This window comes from Nicrophorus vespilloides, unplaced genomic scaffold, assembly GCF_001412225.1.
Source record: "Nicrophorus vespilloides isolate i.1.1-1 unplaced genomic scaffold, Nicve_v1.0, whole genome shotgun sequence".
In the NCBI taxonomy this organism is placed as follows: domain Eukaryota; kingdom Metazoa; phylum Arthropoda; class Insecta; order Coleoptera; family Silphidae; genus Nicrophorus; species Nicrophorus vespilloides.
Window position 1 is genome coordinate 196,449 of NW_017097859.1, and position 14,625 is coordinate 211,073.

The window sequence follows — 14,625 nt, forward strand, 5'->3', positions numbered from 1 at the left end:
ACACAAGTAATTGTCAAATTATTGTTATTCGAAACTTGACCAACAATTTCAGCCTTTTGCTTTGAAAATACACGCTCATCAATATTTAATTTAAGACCTGAGACTGTTCACTTTCCATATATAAATAAAGATGATATTTGAAATAAGATGTTGAGACCACTTTTACGAAAACAATGATTCTATACCTTTATATATCTTGAATCTAATACATTTTTCAAATTCTGCTATTCCCTTTTTCCTTATAATTTAATACTTACTCATTTATAAATGTTTTCAAGTCAATAGTTTAAATAGGAATTATTATAGATTTTTTCAATAATAATTCAAATCAATAAACTTAATATCCGAAGGATGATTTAGAAATATTCCAAAAAAGATATAGTAAATTTTGGTCAAATTTTACAATTTAGTACTCACATAAAACATAAATATAAATAAAAATTGTATAATTAAAAAACATAAGAAGAGATTGAAACTGATGTCCATGAATTAGGTCTTTGATCTCAAATGTTTCCACTTTTGAATTACGAGACTAAGCGTTTATTGAACTTAAAAATAAACTTTATTACACCCACAAATCGGCGATGTTTACATATTGAGAATATCCATGCGTTGTTGCGTAAGGCAGATGTGTATTTCCCACGTGAATTATTAAGAAAAATGTGAATTAAATTCAAAGATGAAAAGAGGTTGTAGGATTTTTCAGCATGGATCACGCCGATCCATTTAATTAAGCAATGTATCGCGTTCGAAATTATTCGTTGGATAATAATTAGTGATTGCACGAATCGCGCAGATCGGAATCACGCAAAGGTTAAGTTTGCAGAGACGGGAAAAACAATGGGTTGCGAAAGGCGGTGTTGTTCTGGGCGGAATTTCAAGTGATATTCGCGAATTCCCGTTCAGAACGCATAAATCATTCATTATCGGTTGTATAATTAACGTAATCAACGCGAAGCATATAAGGAAGGACGCATTGGTAGTAATTTAATGTTCAATGTCGATTAATTCTATAACACAACATAAATTAATCTACTTTTAGTATTAATACAAAATCTAAATTCCATGGTTCATTGTAAAACTTCAACTTAGTTAATTTATATTTTAGTTAATGTTGATTAATAAACTTTATCTTAAGTCTACTTTTAATAACACTTCAATTTATAATATTACAATTTAATATGTATTAAATATTTGGGAAATCAAAAACGTTTTATAGCATTTTCTCTATTCTATTCGAATCTACCACTATCTGTATAACTATTCATAATGCACATTCACATCTCTTGAATAAAACTAATAATTAGAATGAATTATAGAGTCATATTTATTACAAAACTAACGTATTACGCAATGACCGTAAACAATATTTATTATTACATATAATGAAAGCAATTTGTCTCTAAAATATAATAACAAGGCAATAATAATACGATTTATTTATTACCGCATTCCCTTTTGTTATATTTGTTTGTACCGGAATCAAAGCTGTCGACTTGTAGAACATTTCAATAGATGCTAATTTTAAACTTGGATTGTTGTGAAACTCATTTTTTTGATAATACATTGGAGGCGCTTGTATTATGAAATAATTGGTGCACTGTTTGTTTCACGTGAGTGTGTTGATTTAGAAAAGAAATCCAGTTACCATTAAAAACGCTTTCTTCGGAACCTCGGTTCGCTCACACGTTATAATTAAGTATTAAAAAAAAATGCATTAAGAAAGAAGAGGAAGAAGAAAGGCGAGCGTTTGCTTCTTCGTGTTTCATTACAGATTAATTATGCAATATGCAAAGGAATATTATTTTAGAAAAGCGAATTGTGGAAACATAAATTATTAATTTTGATTTCTTTTATGTTTTAGGAGGGAAGCATCGGACATGATTTAGTGATTAAACCTGTACCCTCTAGGCTGCATCCAATTGCAGTAGCCACGACACCCAAGGCACCTCAAAGAGAAACCACAACGAAGAAATCATCAACGAATAATGAGTACGATGATGAAATGTTCTTGGACGCCGATGGAGAACTGAGCGGAGAAGTAGCCATTGATACGGGAAGGCCGTTACACAGGAAGAGCAGCACAGATGATATTGTCAACCTGGAAACGGAACAAACCGCTCACCATATAGTTTTTAAGAGAAGAGATGGCCACGAAGACACTGACAGCGATTACGGTATTATATGCATATAATAATAAATGATTTACTAATAATACTTTATATTCGCAGCTTTCATGGAGCCTGACCATATGAGTAAGCGTTTCCGAAGGGACGTGGTGTTGTCGGCAAGTCGAAATTCGACACGCAGAAGAAAACGCGAAGCTCCGTACACCATTTACCCAGAGATTTTGGTCATTGTTGACTACGATGGTTACCGTCTGCACGGCGGGGACAATCTACAGATTAAAAGATATTTCGTTTCGTTTTGGAACGGAGTCGATCTCAGGTATAAGCTACTCAAAGGACCAAAGATTAGGATATCAATTGCGGGTATAATAATCAGCAGAGTAAGTAATCGTTTATTCCTTTATTTTGAATTCAGCTTCCTCGTCGGTCTCTATGCCCACTTCCTCCATCAATTGTTTCTTAGTTTTTGGATAACCCTCCATGATTGCGTCAACAATATCCATGCAGAGCCTCTTCCGCTTCTTGTACTCCTTAATAATCTTCTCGCGCTCTTGCAAAACGGCATTGCGCTCCTCGTCCGAAACAGTTTCTGCATTTCCATCATCGTACTGTGACAATTTCTCCTTCAAAGCTTCAATTTGAGCGGTCAGCTCCTTGTACTCGCATCGAACCTCGCCTAAAGACTTCGTCCCTTGTAATCTATTCAACTCGGTCATTGTCAACTTCAATTGATCGCCACCTTTCTCAAGTTCAGCCGTCATCTCGTTTATTTGTCGATTCAAACGTCTCACTTGCTCTGGCATATCCGATGTCGCGTCGCTTTGAACGATGCAATAGATATTTTGTTTACCGTACGCCTTGACCATCACCTTATGCTGACCTACCAGTTTATCCAAAGCTTTTTGCACCGCGGATTTTCCGAACTCTTTATCGACGTTTTGCGCAATATCGTTCGCATTGAAAGGGCGATTTTGATCTGCCAGGAATTTCAGTATCTGTTGACTCGCCATCTGAAAAAAAAAGAGAATTTCACTTTAGTTAAACTTTTTATTTGCAGGGAAGAGATGCTACGCCGTATCTGGAGAGAAACAGAGTAGGAAGAGATGCCATCGATTCTGCGGCAGCGCTAACGGACATGGGGAAATACTTGTTTAGAGAAAGGAGGCTTCCGGTATACGACATCGCCGTGGCCATCACAAAGTCAGTTTCTTTAATATTTTATTCTTATTTCACAATTTCACATACATTTATTTACTGATGCGCCAATACGAGTAGATGGCATTATTTTTTTATGAAACCTTTGATGATTATATAGGTATGACATGTGTCGACGCAGAAAGGGCGGCCGTTGCACCAAAGGAACCGCTGGTACGGAACTTGAAAAAATGGCTTTTATTTACGAGTGATTTTTCTCATTGTTTGTGTACATACATTTTATTTAATTACTAACATTAGATAATAGGATCTAAATGGAATCGCCATGTTTAAAACAAAACAAACAAAACAAAAATATTTATCAATGGTCTTGTATTTGGACCACAGTTGCTGATGCTGCTGCATTATTTATTTGAAACGGGATAAAACTTACTAACAACTAAGTTATTTATTTATTTAACACGGTCTCCTGCCATCAATACCATTGGCGCTGCAACAGAAGTTGGGTGTTGAGAAGTTGACCTGCTGGTATTGATGGTAGGCGATAACAGGGTTCTGACTCACGTGGACTGACAGGATTTGGATTGGACAAACATACAGACACTTGCACAAATTTCAAGCGAAATGCATAAAGGAGATCGAATCCCCGATTTTTGACCGGGCAATCATTTTTGTTTATTTATTGTTTGCAGACTTGACATGTGCAGACGTTCGTATCCCTCAGATGTGTGCAATCGTGGCACAGCAGGTATGCCCATTTCCTCCCCACCAAAAATTTAGTAAAATATCACGATACAAGATTATCTTGCACCGTCTTTCTGTTTTATTCTCTCTTCATCATACATTTTCTTTCTAGTTGTAGCCTGTAAATTATCTTCACTTTTAGTGTACAAACTAGAGCAATCCGTTCCATCTTTAAATACTCTTCTCTGTATATTCTAAGAATACACCTATTTTTTTTTTTCGGGAAACCATAACGCGTTAATATTTCATCATTCATCAGTAAGTCACGATTTTCTAAATAATTAAACAATTATTAACAATAATCATGAAAAGTAACAACTCAAATATGTTTAGATGATATGAATTCTATACATATTGCGTTTAAATCAAGGTAAAAAGGACGTACGTACGAAATTATACGATTATCATTAAGCAAGACTTATATAATATTAAAGTAAAAATTGCGCTGTGTAATGGTTTCCTGTTGAAATGTTCATTTTGTAAAATAATTTTTCAAAAAAAAAAATCACATCTGTTTATGTAATTTTTCTTTATCTATTCGTATCTTTCTGTTGTAGATTTATTTCTCGTTTTTTGCCTGACATTAACATCCGTATTTTCTATTTTGTAAATGACATCTCAATGACATTATATTTTCCCTTCCCATTCAATATATATATATATATATTTTTATTATTATTCTTCTACCTTTGTCATATTTTTTCGTAGTGTAGATAAAATAGCAATTAATGTAAATCACTCTCAATTTCCTTTCATTTAATCAATTCCATTTAATCTCTATATATATTATGTAATATTAATATGTATTATCTATGTCCTACGTAGAAAACAACTAAAGAAACAACGATATACGTTGTTTGTTTATTTTTTCTCGTTCACTTATATTTTTATTCATTTCTACCTTTACTTTTGTTCTGTTTACTGTACAAAGTTGACGTTACCTAACATTGACAAATATACTTGCATGCCTCTCTAACAATACCGAATCTAATCAATAATTTAACTAACAAATAAATTTTGCTATCGCTGCTAACAGGAATCGTAAGTGTTTTCTAATTATCATTAATAAATTAATTTTCTTCGAGATCACTTCCGAACCGAAATATCGCACTAACCAATTGTTAACTAACGAAATGTTGCAAACGATATTAAACTGTATATATATATATATATATATAAGTTAATAATGGAATGAATCAGTATGTTAATCACTTTCACTTAATTTAATTTGGTGCTAAGTAAACGCTGCAAATTGTAAAATTTAAAGCGTATTAATAAGAAATTTAAATTAATTATAACAAAATGAAGCAACATGTTAGAGCTCCCTTTTGTTCTAATTAGTTTTGTTCAAATATTCTTTGGTAATAATTTGTAATCTAAATATCAATAGGATTCGCGTATGTCGGAGGTGCTTGCGTCGTGAACAAACGTTTGGAGAAAGTCAATTCCGTTGCCATCATTGAAGATACCGGCGGTTTCAGCGGAATCATCGTTGCCGCTCACGAAGTTGGCCATTTGTAAGAGCAATTGTTAAGATATTTTATTTAGCAGAGAACAAAAGATCATTGCTTGCTTGATCCTAGGCTTGGCGCTGTCCATGACGGCAGTCCACCACCTTCGTATCTCGGAGGGCCGGGAGCCGAGAAATGCCAATGGACAGACGGTTACATCATGTCGGATTTGAGACACACCGAACGGGGCTTCAGATGGTCAGCTTGCAGCGTTGCGAGTTTCCATCATTTCTTGAAGTAAATACTCGGCGATTCCTCGGTGATTTGATAACAGATTAATGAATTTATAATTTTTAGCGGCGACACAGCAACGTGCCTTTACAATTCACCTCATGAGGACGACAGTCTTCCGCGTGTGCTTCCTGGAAAGCTGTTAACCTTAGACGCTCAATGCAGGAGAGACCGTGGCACGAGTGCTTGCTTTGTAAGATTGTTTTTATCCGATTTGTATATAATGAATATGCTGATGTATGTTTTTCATTTTCGTTGCAGAAAGACGATCGCGTTTGTGCTCAGCTCTTCTGCTTCGATGCTGGAAGCGGTTACTGTGTAGCCTATAGGCCAGCAGCTGAAGGATCGCCTTGCGGTGATGGTCAGGTACTGTGATTGGTATTGGTTTTGAATGGTTCATAATGATACTGATGTTTGTTTTTTCATAGTACTGCTTGAATGGTAGATGCGTGGCAGAGCACGAGAACATCATTCCCGATTATTCACAAAACACACCTTCGTATATAAGAAGGGATGGTCAAGCGAATCAGGGACGACCCTTGTGAGTATTCTCGACGATATTGAACGCTACAGTAGTCTTAACATTTGATTTGAAGCACTGTATTAGAAGTATTTTGCACGATTAATAATGAATTACGTTGGCACCCCTCTAGGTTCTATGATGAGGACAACGACGAAGTAGAACCAGATCCACCAAACACTTACTACCAAAAGAACACATCCAAAGCTCCTTACCAAAACAATGACAATTCCTATACCACCCAGAAACCGTACAATTACTACAGCTCTACCACGACCACAACAACGAATAAACCATACAATTATTACACGACAACGACGCAACGTCCGTACACACAGAAACAGTATTCCACGACACAGAATAGATATTACACAACAACAACAACGTCAACAACAACAACTCAGAGTCCTTACTACACCAAACTGACTACCAGATATCAACCCTTCCAACCATTTTCCATTTCAACCACACGTTCACCCTATGATTTCCAACATTACTTCAAACAAACCACCTCAACCACAACCAGAAAACCGTTTTACACGACCCGCACTCCTTACACGTACACCACAACCACTGCCAAACCGAATACCACTAAGAACCCCTACATAGGGAACTACTTTTTACTGAAACAAAAGACTACGAGAAATCCATACGACTTTGCCAATTTCGGCAAAAACTACCAAACCACCAACACTGCCAATTACAACGACAACATAAACAATAACTATTTGAAACGTTCATACAATTCAGCGAGCTATTTTAGCGACAGTAGTAATATCAGAAACGCTAGCGCTTTCGGATAAACTCACCGAAAGCCACCGAGCAAATCTAATTTATAAGAGAACAGAAAATAAAGACTGCAGGGTAAGAATACGAGATTTCAAACGAATCATGCATCTGTATAAAAATACCTATCTATATCTCTGGACCATTCATTGCATCGAAAATTGAAAAATTCTATCTCTTTTTCTGAATCCAATTTAATCTTCGAAAATCTATTAAAATCTTCACATTCTTAAGACCAATCCATATCTAATATGTATAAAAAATACCTCTTAATATGTATTGCTCTTAACTGTACAAACGAATATAAATGTTCCTTGTTTGTTTTTAATCGTGTACATAATATTCTCTTCTCGCATTTTATTTACTTAATACATACTAAAAAAAAATATGAAATGCATATATCATGATTCTTACGTTGAACGAAATGCATGAACAAGTTCAAACGAAAACGATCTCCACAACTATATTATCTACTACCCTTAATCAAGCAACAAGATCTTATTACTCTATGTGACTGACTTTATACCGTACTTCTCTATAACACAAACGATACCTACAGATTACCAAAAACATTCTATTATCTCTCTTCACCAATTTTTTTTTTAAATCTACTTTACAGCTGAACTCATCACACACGTCTACATATTTTTGTTTTGATTAACACCACACTTCGTCTTTTGTATACATTATTTTCTTTTTTTTCAGATTGTGCAATATTAACATATGCCAATAATCTCGAACATTGAGCATTTAATTGCTAGATTCATCATCATTCAAAAAGTTATTAAAGTGTATCATTGCATGCGTTAAAGTGAATCCAGTAATTAAATACTGCTATGTGTTTATTACATGTTCTTAAATGTTTTCTGTAAATTCTACTTTTTCTTGCTTTTATGATATGAGATTCACTTGTAAATATAAAAACTAATCTAAATTTGTATGTTTTCAGCCTCCGCCAATAGTGGAATCGTAAGGAAAGAAAAATTCATTTATGGACAAATTTATTAAGAGATACTGAGTATCTCTTTAAATTATACTTATTATGTGCTTATTCTTTTGTGTGGATGTTTACTACAATATAAATAATTATACTACGTTTAAATTTCCGATCAAACGAAGCGCGTTCCAGACTCACCAAGTGCATATCTCAAGTGATTATCCGTGTAAATATAACAATATTAATTATTATCACACCATAATTTCTAAATAATTATAATATATATATATTACATTCTTATTGTCGATTATACTGTGTAAATATGTTAAGTGCAATCATTGGTTCCGCCAGAAAGGGAAATTCTATATTCATTTACTGCCAATAGGTGTTACGAAATTGAAAATGCTTTAATAATTTAAAATGTTGAAACAAAAGAATTGAAAATGTGATTTCTCTTTAATGTTAATCTAGTTTGTAAAGTATTTTGTAACGATCGATCTTTCGAATCCTTATTATTTTTTTATGTATAGTATTATTACATAATTAAAAACAATTTTTGTTTGTTATTACTTAATATCTTCTCTATCATTATTATTATTATTTTATTTCTATTGCTACTACACTTGTTTTAATTCTCAATTAAAAAAAAAAGAAATACAATCAACACCTGTAGTGTGCGTGTGCTGCTAAACAGAGCAACTATCTGTTTTCTTTAAGTTAGTTCTAAGTTCCTATGTTTTATTTTGTAAATTATAGTCTTGCTACGTATATATATTTTCTCTATTAAAAAATGTCTTAAACCATATGAACAATTCTATTTCTTTTAGGTAGCACAACATAAAAAGAACAATAAAAACTTGTTACATGCGAATCTTCGATGTAATTCAATTTACCATAATTCCCGAAAACCATATTTCAGAATCTGCGCTTGATTATATACAGGGTGGCCCAACTGCAACTTTTCAGAACGCTATATTTTTTTATTTGAAATTGGATTTTATTGGACCAAAAGCAAAAAATGTTGGAAAACAATTAAATTTTTTGAATTCAATTCAAATTTTCGACAAGCAAGTCACACGCTGCACGAATGTGAACCTGAGGAATCTTCCTCCATTCACGAAGAATGGCTTTGTTGAACAGATTAACGCCCTGATATTTTTTAGTACGGACATTGGCTTGTAAAACGACCCATACCCAGAAGTCGAGCGGATTTGCATCTGGTGTGGTGTACTTTGTGTGATGGTGCAGAATCTTCTAGAAACGTCCACTCTTTCTGACTGAAATGTTTGGCTTCAGAGCACGTTCCAAAACTAGACATTCGCATTAACCTTGACGCCACGGTCCAAAAACACCAACGGAGAGCGATTATCGACCGTCACAGCCTCCCAAACTACCACAAACGGTGGTACTTGACTTCTTGTGGCCATTCGAATGTCTATATTTTCATTTGACTCTTCTAAGTAAATTCGATCATTTTGTTTGTTTACGAATTTCTCAATTGGGAATTTTTTCTCATCAGAAAAGACGATATTTTGCAATTGGCTATCACACTATTACGTTTGAATTCCATCGCTGATAACTTTTTTTTCAAAAAATTGAGATGCAAATGCTTCCGTAGGCTTGTAAACAATAAAATCAGCTATCATTAGGCGAAATATGGACATAACATTGCCTACGGTTATAAAGTATGCCAAAAGTAATAGCAATTTTTAGTTGGTTGCAGTTCAATTGGGCCAACCTGTACTTTAATATATCTAACAAAATATTTCAGGATGGAGATAAAAAAAATAATTAAAATTACCCATTATTCTTCATTTAGAAATAATATAGGTAAGACTCATGAAACAAGTATAATTGTAGGAAATATGTATGAAAAATAGGACAATGAAAAATGTGTTGATTTTAGTAAAATCATAATACATCTAAAAGTTTACAGTATAATTAATGTTAAATACTTGTTTTTACTTTAATTAGTTGAATGAGTCACATATTTATAATGTTTCGCTTTTCAATTTAATAGTAAATACTATATAAAACAATGGAATGTTAACTGAGAAACATTTGTTTTAACCTATAATTTATTAAACTGTAACCATGACATGCACATAAAAATCAAAAATAATTTTAATATCTTAAAAATTAAGTCAACTAAGTTAAAATTAACATCTTATTGGGAAGACTACTTTTAGTAATTGCTTATTACACATTCATATACTAGTTGCAACAATACCTACTCTATAAGGAACACAAGATTACATTATTATAATTAACTGATTTCAAATCAACGAACTATTTTCCTATCAGTTAAACCCGATGCATTTACAGCAATCCTTACAATCATTGCCACAGACATGGCACATACAATACCGGCAGGCATAATTTTTCCAGAATTGTAAAACCTGTAGCCCATGAATCCAGCTAGTATTGAGCTGGTGGCAAGTTGAGTTGAATAATTTGATGGGTCTTGACTGACTTGATACGCTCCATATGCAAGAGCGGTTCCAAATAATAATCCAGCACCTAAAGATGGCACTGATCCTAAAATTACATATTTATTGGTGCGAATAACCAAATCATCACATATTCTTATTTTTGGAAATAGGTCAACAAATCAGCAATATTGTTACTTTTTCTTTGTACTAACCCGCTTTGTAGTAACCCATAATGCCTCCAGCTGCAACCACAGCAGCATATGCAAAGCCTGTTATATCCAAAGGCATTTTGTTTTATTAAATTATACAATATTATTGCTTAGAAATTGTACTTGATCAACAAACCGTAATCTATTCTATAACCTAACTTTATAAGGTCGCTTGACAATTTGATACCAACTTAAAATGAAGCAAAATCAATCCGCTGCACTTAATTAGTTGTTCCAGTAATTTATTAATGACTATAATCTAATAATATATTTACCTTATCTTCCTAGGAAATGTTTATGATTTGACTTGGCTATAAACACAATTTTTTCTCAACAACAAAAAAAATGAATGTTTCTATGCAAAAACAACCATGTTCTTTTTTGTAACGAAATTGAACGTATTTTTCAATTCTAGAATATTGAAATAAATTAACTTAATTTGCAACAAATAAACAATAAAAGGATGAAACCACAATAATGTTTGAATAAACACTGCATTCTCCAAACATCCAACTTTCGTATGCTTCTTTTGGATCCAATTTATCTATTATAGTTTCCAAGATAATCAACAAAATGTGAAAACACTGCCTTATACAGCGTAAATTTTTCGTTTTTTCAATTTTTAACGAAACAAGTAAATTAAGTTGCTCTAATCCTAACATATAAAAATAATTAATGAATTATCAAGTACCAAACATTTGGATTATATTTCACCAACCTCTATTATATACAAAAATATAATTAAAAACTAAATAAATTTGACCATTTTCCATCAAACTATGTTGATCTATAATTGAATAAGTGGTTCAGAATTTGAATGCGCTTGTAGTTGTAAGTACCAAATTTAAACATTTCATTCGTAATGTTCAAGAAATTGATTTGATCAGACTTCGTCGGTTTCCAGATTACACCTTTTAAGACGTCATCCTCTTGTCGTGTCGGCACACCATATTTCGCAAAGTTTGTCCAAAGTTTGACCATCTTTCGAATCAGCGTATCTTCTATGCTATTTTCTTCTACGTCCGACGACAAGTTATGCTTGAACAAATAACCTAGATCATCGACGTGTGACGCACCTTATGAAATAAATACAAAATACAAATAAATTAAAAATCAATGCAATTATTGTAAGTGTTTTAACAAAACCTGTATATTTGGCCGTGGCCTCGGTCAGCATTTTGAAGAAATTCATTTTACTGTCCAACGAGAACTCGTACAGATAAACGTCGTGATGTTTTGAATGTAATTGAGCGGAATTTACAATATGTCCTTTAAACCAAATATCCGACCACATAACAATTGCATCTTCGGTCAATTCCTTAGGAATTTTTTCTTTGAAATACTCCTCGTTTAAAGCAGTTTCCAGGTTTTTGATCAAGTTTTCGTCTCCTTTACTTCCGCTGTATGGTATATCATCCGTTCTTCTCACACTGTAATGAGTGTTGGTGAAATGTTGCATAATTTGTATAAGGATTCCTTCTTTGTTGGTGAACCCAATTATCAGAGGGACCTTGTTGAATTGTCCAGATTGAAGTATCTTTTGTGGGTGTTCTGGTAAAAAACTGTCAGGGCCATTGCCCTCAATGATAAGACCACCGTTCCAAAGTTTGGATATTTTGATATTCTACATGAAACAAAAAGTAAAAATATGAACACTTTCTTTCTCTATTACGAAATAAAAATACAAACAGTAAATTATATGATTAGATTAGTTATCTTATTGATTGTTATTTGAAATTAAGTAAAGTTTACCCAATCGGTGTTTTGCTGCGCTCTGAATAGATCTTCGTATGAAACTTTTCTCAATTCATTGGCAATCTTCATTGGATCGGTGGACTGGATGCCTAAATACTTAGCAACTGGAAGGGCATTGTTTTTGGTGCCAAATACCCAATCGGCGAGAGCACTTCCACTTTGAGCAATCGCTCTTTGGAATAATCCTAAATCAAAGTAATATAACGAAATAAGAACTTGATTTATATTTAAGCGAGAGAAGATTACCTTTCGATAATGGTGAAAGCATTAATAGATCAACGCTCGCTGCACCAGCGCTCTCTCCGAAAATTGTAACCGAATTTGGATCTCCTCCGAATTTTTCGATGTTCTTTTGGACCCATTTCAGAGCCATTACTTGATCCTTCATGCCATTGTTAGCAGAAATGTCGGAATTTTCCAAGTTCATGAAACCTTTCAAATATACGCACACATATTATTGATACGAACATACGCGCTTTGTGATTTATCACCTAAAGCTCCGATCCTGTAGTTGATCACCACAATGACAACATCCTCCGTTATTAGATAGTCCGGTCCCAATCTGATCATTGAAGCGGATCCTTCTAAGAAAGCTCCACCGTGTATGTACACCATCACAGGTTTTAAAATCGCTCCAACTTTAGGTATCTAAACAAAAACATAAAAACGATAATTTACTAAGCAAAAAACAAAGACCAATGTTTAGTTATACTTCTGGCGTGTAGACGTTGAGGTAAAGACAATCCTCTTCGCCGAATTTCTTTCCTAACTCATTTTGTATACATTTCTTGATTTCCTGACTTCCATTTAGAATTCCTTCCCATTTATCTGCAGGTTGTGGAGCCTGAAACAATTATTATATTTCTTTAAAAAAATATGATAATTTAATATAAATAACACTTGTTATTAATAATTAATGTAAATATAATAATAATGAAATGTTGATTGTTTGAAGCAAAAGTATTAAAAATACATTACTTCAAGGCCACATTATATGGTGATATTAAAATTGAGACTAAATTAATCAATAAAACCTGAAAATAAGTTTATATCAATTAAATTTAATTAGCAAGTTAATAAATGTTGTACATTGAAACATTCAAATTACAATATTTTATATATCTTTTTGATGAAATTTACTGTTTATTTTGAATGAAATTATAAAATTACTATTACCAATAAACGTCATGGGTAAAATGTTGGATATTTTATGACTTGAGAAACACTTTAGTATATCACGGTTGAGGAAGGTTTTTCGAGTTTGACAAGTTTCTCATAAAGACGGCTCTGTCTCAAATATAAAATATATCTAGATGTTTCCGTTGAAACAATAACAAATTCTATTTTGGTTTTGAAAGTCAAGTCTGTAGATAACATGTCTAACAGATAATTAATCAAATTAAAATGACAATTACACAACACAATTACAATCAATATGTACTTTCGTCTATTTTAAACGTGTTTTGATTATAATCTTCACCTTAAAACGGAGATTTCCGATTGGCGGTTTGGCGTACGGAATGCCCTGAAACGCGTAGAATTTTCCACCCAACCTATCGGAAAATTGGCCTCCGCTCAATTTTCCATCGTCGAGCTCGACTAGAATCTCGTCGTTACTCAAGAAAATGTACCAGAGAACGACACCGAAAAATACAGGAGATAACGTCTTGATGAAACCCATGATGCGCGCACTTCCAGTACGCTCGATGAAACCACACCAACTGAATCTAAAATTATGCAATAAAATGATTCGTTAAGACCGGTACTTGGCGCTGACGCGCACCACTTGTTTATCAAAACTTAAGATATCGCAAATACATCGAAATCCTTTTGTTTTTAATGAATATATCGTGTTACTTTCAAACGCTACATGCCATTTGTTTTATTTATAGTTTAATAAATAGCAAACAAGAGGTTTAATAATAATAAAAAAATATTCAAATACAAATCATACGCAAAAAAATAATAATATATTGTAAATAAAAGATATTAGATGTCAATAACTAATAACTATTTTAACTTATTCCATTTAAATAATTGTTCAATTATGGACGAAGGTCAAATTTGTTACTCACGTTAAACATACATTTTCATTAATTTCATTTCCAGGCATATTCTTTGTAAATAATTACGATATAAGAAAACTATATAGGCAACTGAAATAACATTTAAGAATGCAATAATGCATACAATTTTATCTCTAATTAAAAGATACA

The 14,625-nt window shown here is 33.1% G+C and overlaps 4 protein-coding genes across 6 annotated transcripts in view; 1 reads left to right on the forward strand and 3 right to left on the reverse strand.

Moving 5' to 3' along the window:
* LOC108561201 (A disintegrin and metalloproteinase with thrombospondin motifs 16) overlaps positions 1–8,514 on the forward strand; it is a 56,282-nt gene extending 47,768 nt beyond the window's left edge. The window contains exons 7-17 of one of the 3 annotated variants that reach the window (XR_001891004.1): positions 1,865–2,177; positions 2,232–2,509; positions 3,187–3,329; positions 3,977–4,032; positions 5,419–5,545; positions 5,612–5,776; positions 5,837–5,963; positions 6,032–6,136; positions 6,199–6,311; positions 6,424–7,154; positions 8,026–8,514. Coding sequence is in view for 2 of the 3 variants with exons in the window: in XM_017919044.1 (XP_017774533.1) it covers positions 1,865–2,177; positions 2,232–2,509; positions 3,187–3,329; positions 3,977–4,032; positions 5,419–5,545; positions 5,612–5,776; positions 5,837–5,963; positions 6,032–6,136; positions 6,199–6,311; positions 6,424–7,093 (2,097 nt within the window). In the remaining variant the exon portion in view is untranslated. Of the gene's footprint in view, positions 1–1,864; positions 2,178–2,231; positions 2,510–3,186; positions 3,330–3,444; positions 3,498–3,976; positions 4,033–5,418; positions 5,546–5,611; positions 5,777–5,836; positions 5,964–6,031; positions 6,137–6,198; positions 6,312–6,423; positions 7,779–8,025 lie in introns of those variants that run through there. The other 2 variants (XM_017919045.1, XM_017919044.1) reach the window with 2 other exon arrangements.
* On the reverse strand, positions 2,515–11,104 carry LOC108561202 (homologous-pairing protein 2 homolog). Its single transcript, XM_017919046.1, has 2 exons — positions 10,930–11,104; positions 2,515–3,139 (listed from the first exon to the last, which is right to left on the reverse strand). The coding sequence occupies exon 2, from the start codon at positions 3,137–3,139 to the stop codon at positions 2,522–2,524; it is 618 nt and encodes a 205-aa protein (XP_017774535.1). The 5' UTR covers positions 10,930–11,104; the 3' UTR covers positions 2,515–2,521.
* LOC108561203 (transmembrane protein 14C) lies at positions 10,105–10,855 on the reverse strand. Its single transcript, XM_017919047.1, has 2 exons — positions 10,658–10,855; positions 10,105–10,551 (listed from the first exon to the last, which is right to left on the reverse strand). The coding sequence occupies exons 1-2, from the start codon at positions 10,731–10,733 to the stop codon at positions 10,295–10,297; spliced, it is 333 nt and encodes a 110-aa protein (XP_017774536.1). The 5' UTR covers positions 10,734–10,855; the 3' UTR covers positions 10,105–10,294.
* Positions 11,105–11,389: 285 nt separating the features above from the next.
* On the reverse strand, positions 11,390–14,148 carry LOC108561184 (esterase E4-like). The gene is made up of 7 exons (XM_017919013.1): positions 13,890–14,148; positions 13,122–13,253; positions 12,901–13,057; positions 12,656–12,841; positions 12,407–12,594; positions 11,801–12,278; positions 11,390–11,730 (listed from the first exon to the last, which is right to left on the reverse strand). Exons 1-7 carry the CDS (start codon positions 14,088–14,090, stop codon positions 11,432–11,434), a joined length of 1,641 nt encoding a protein of 546 aa, XP_017774502.1. The 5' UTR covers positions 14,091–14,148; the 3' UTR covers positions 11,390–11,431.
* Positions 14,149–14,625: the final 477 nt, after the last annotated feature.

What these genes read in the sequence shown, in the direction of transcription:
- LOC108561202 (XM_017919046.1), bottom strand. Translation starts at nt 3,139, where the DNA reads ATGGCGAGTCAACAGATACTGAAATTCCTGGCAGATCAAAATCGCCCT.
- LOC108561203 (XM_017919047.1), bottom strand. Translation starts at nt 10,733, where the DNA reads ATGCCTTTGGATATAACAGGCTTTGCATATGCTGCTGTGGTTGCAGCT. An exon ending in TATGGGTTACTACAAAGCGG is followed by an intron (nt 10,552 to 10,657) that starts GTTAGTACAAAG and finishes ATGTAATTTTAG; the next exon opens with GATCAGTGCCATCTTTAGGT.
- LOC108561184 (XM_017919013.1), bottom strand. Translation starts at nt 14,090, where the DNA reads ATGGGTTTCATCAAGACGTTATCTCCTGTATTTTTCGGTGTCGTTCTC. An exon ending in CTACAGGATCGGAGCTTTAG is followed by an intron (nt 12,842 to 12,900) that starts GTGATAAATCAC and finishes TATATTTGAAAG; the next exon opens with GTTTCATGAACTTGGAAAAT. An exon ending in CGCAGCAAAACACCGATTGG is followed by an intron (nt 12,279 to 12,406) that starts GTAAACTTTACT and finishes TGTTTCATGTAG; the next exon opens with AATATCAAAATATCCAAACT.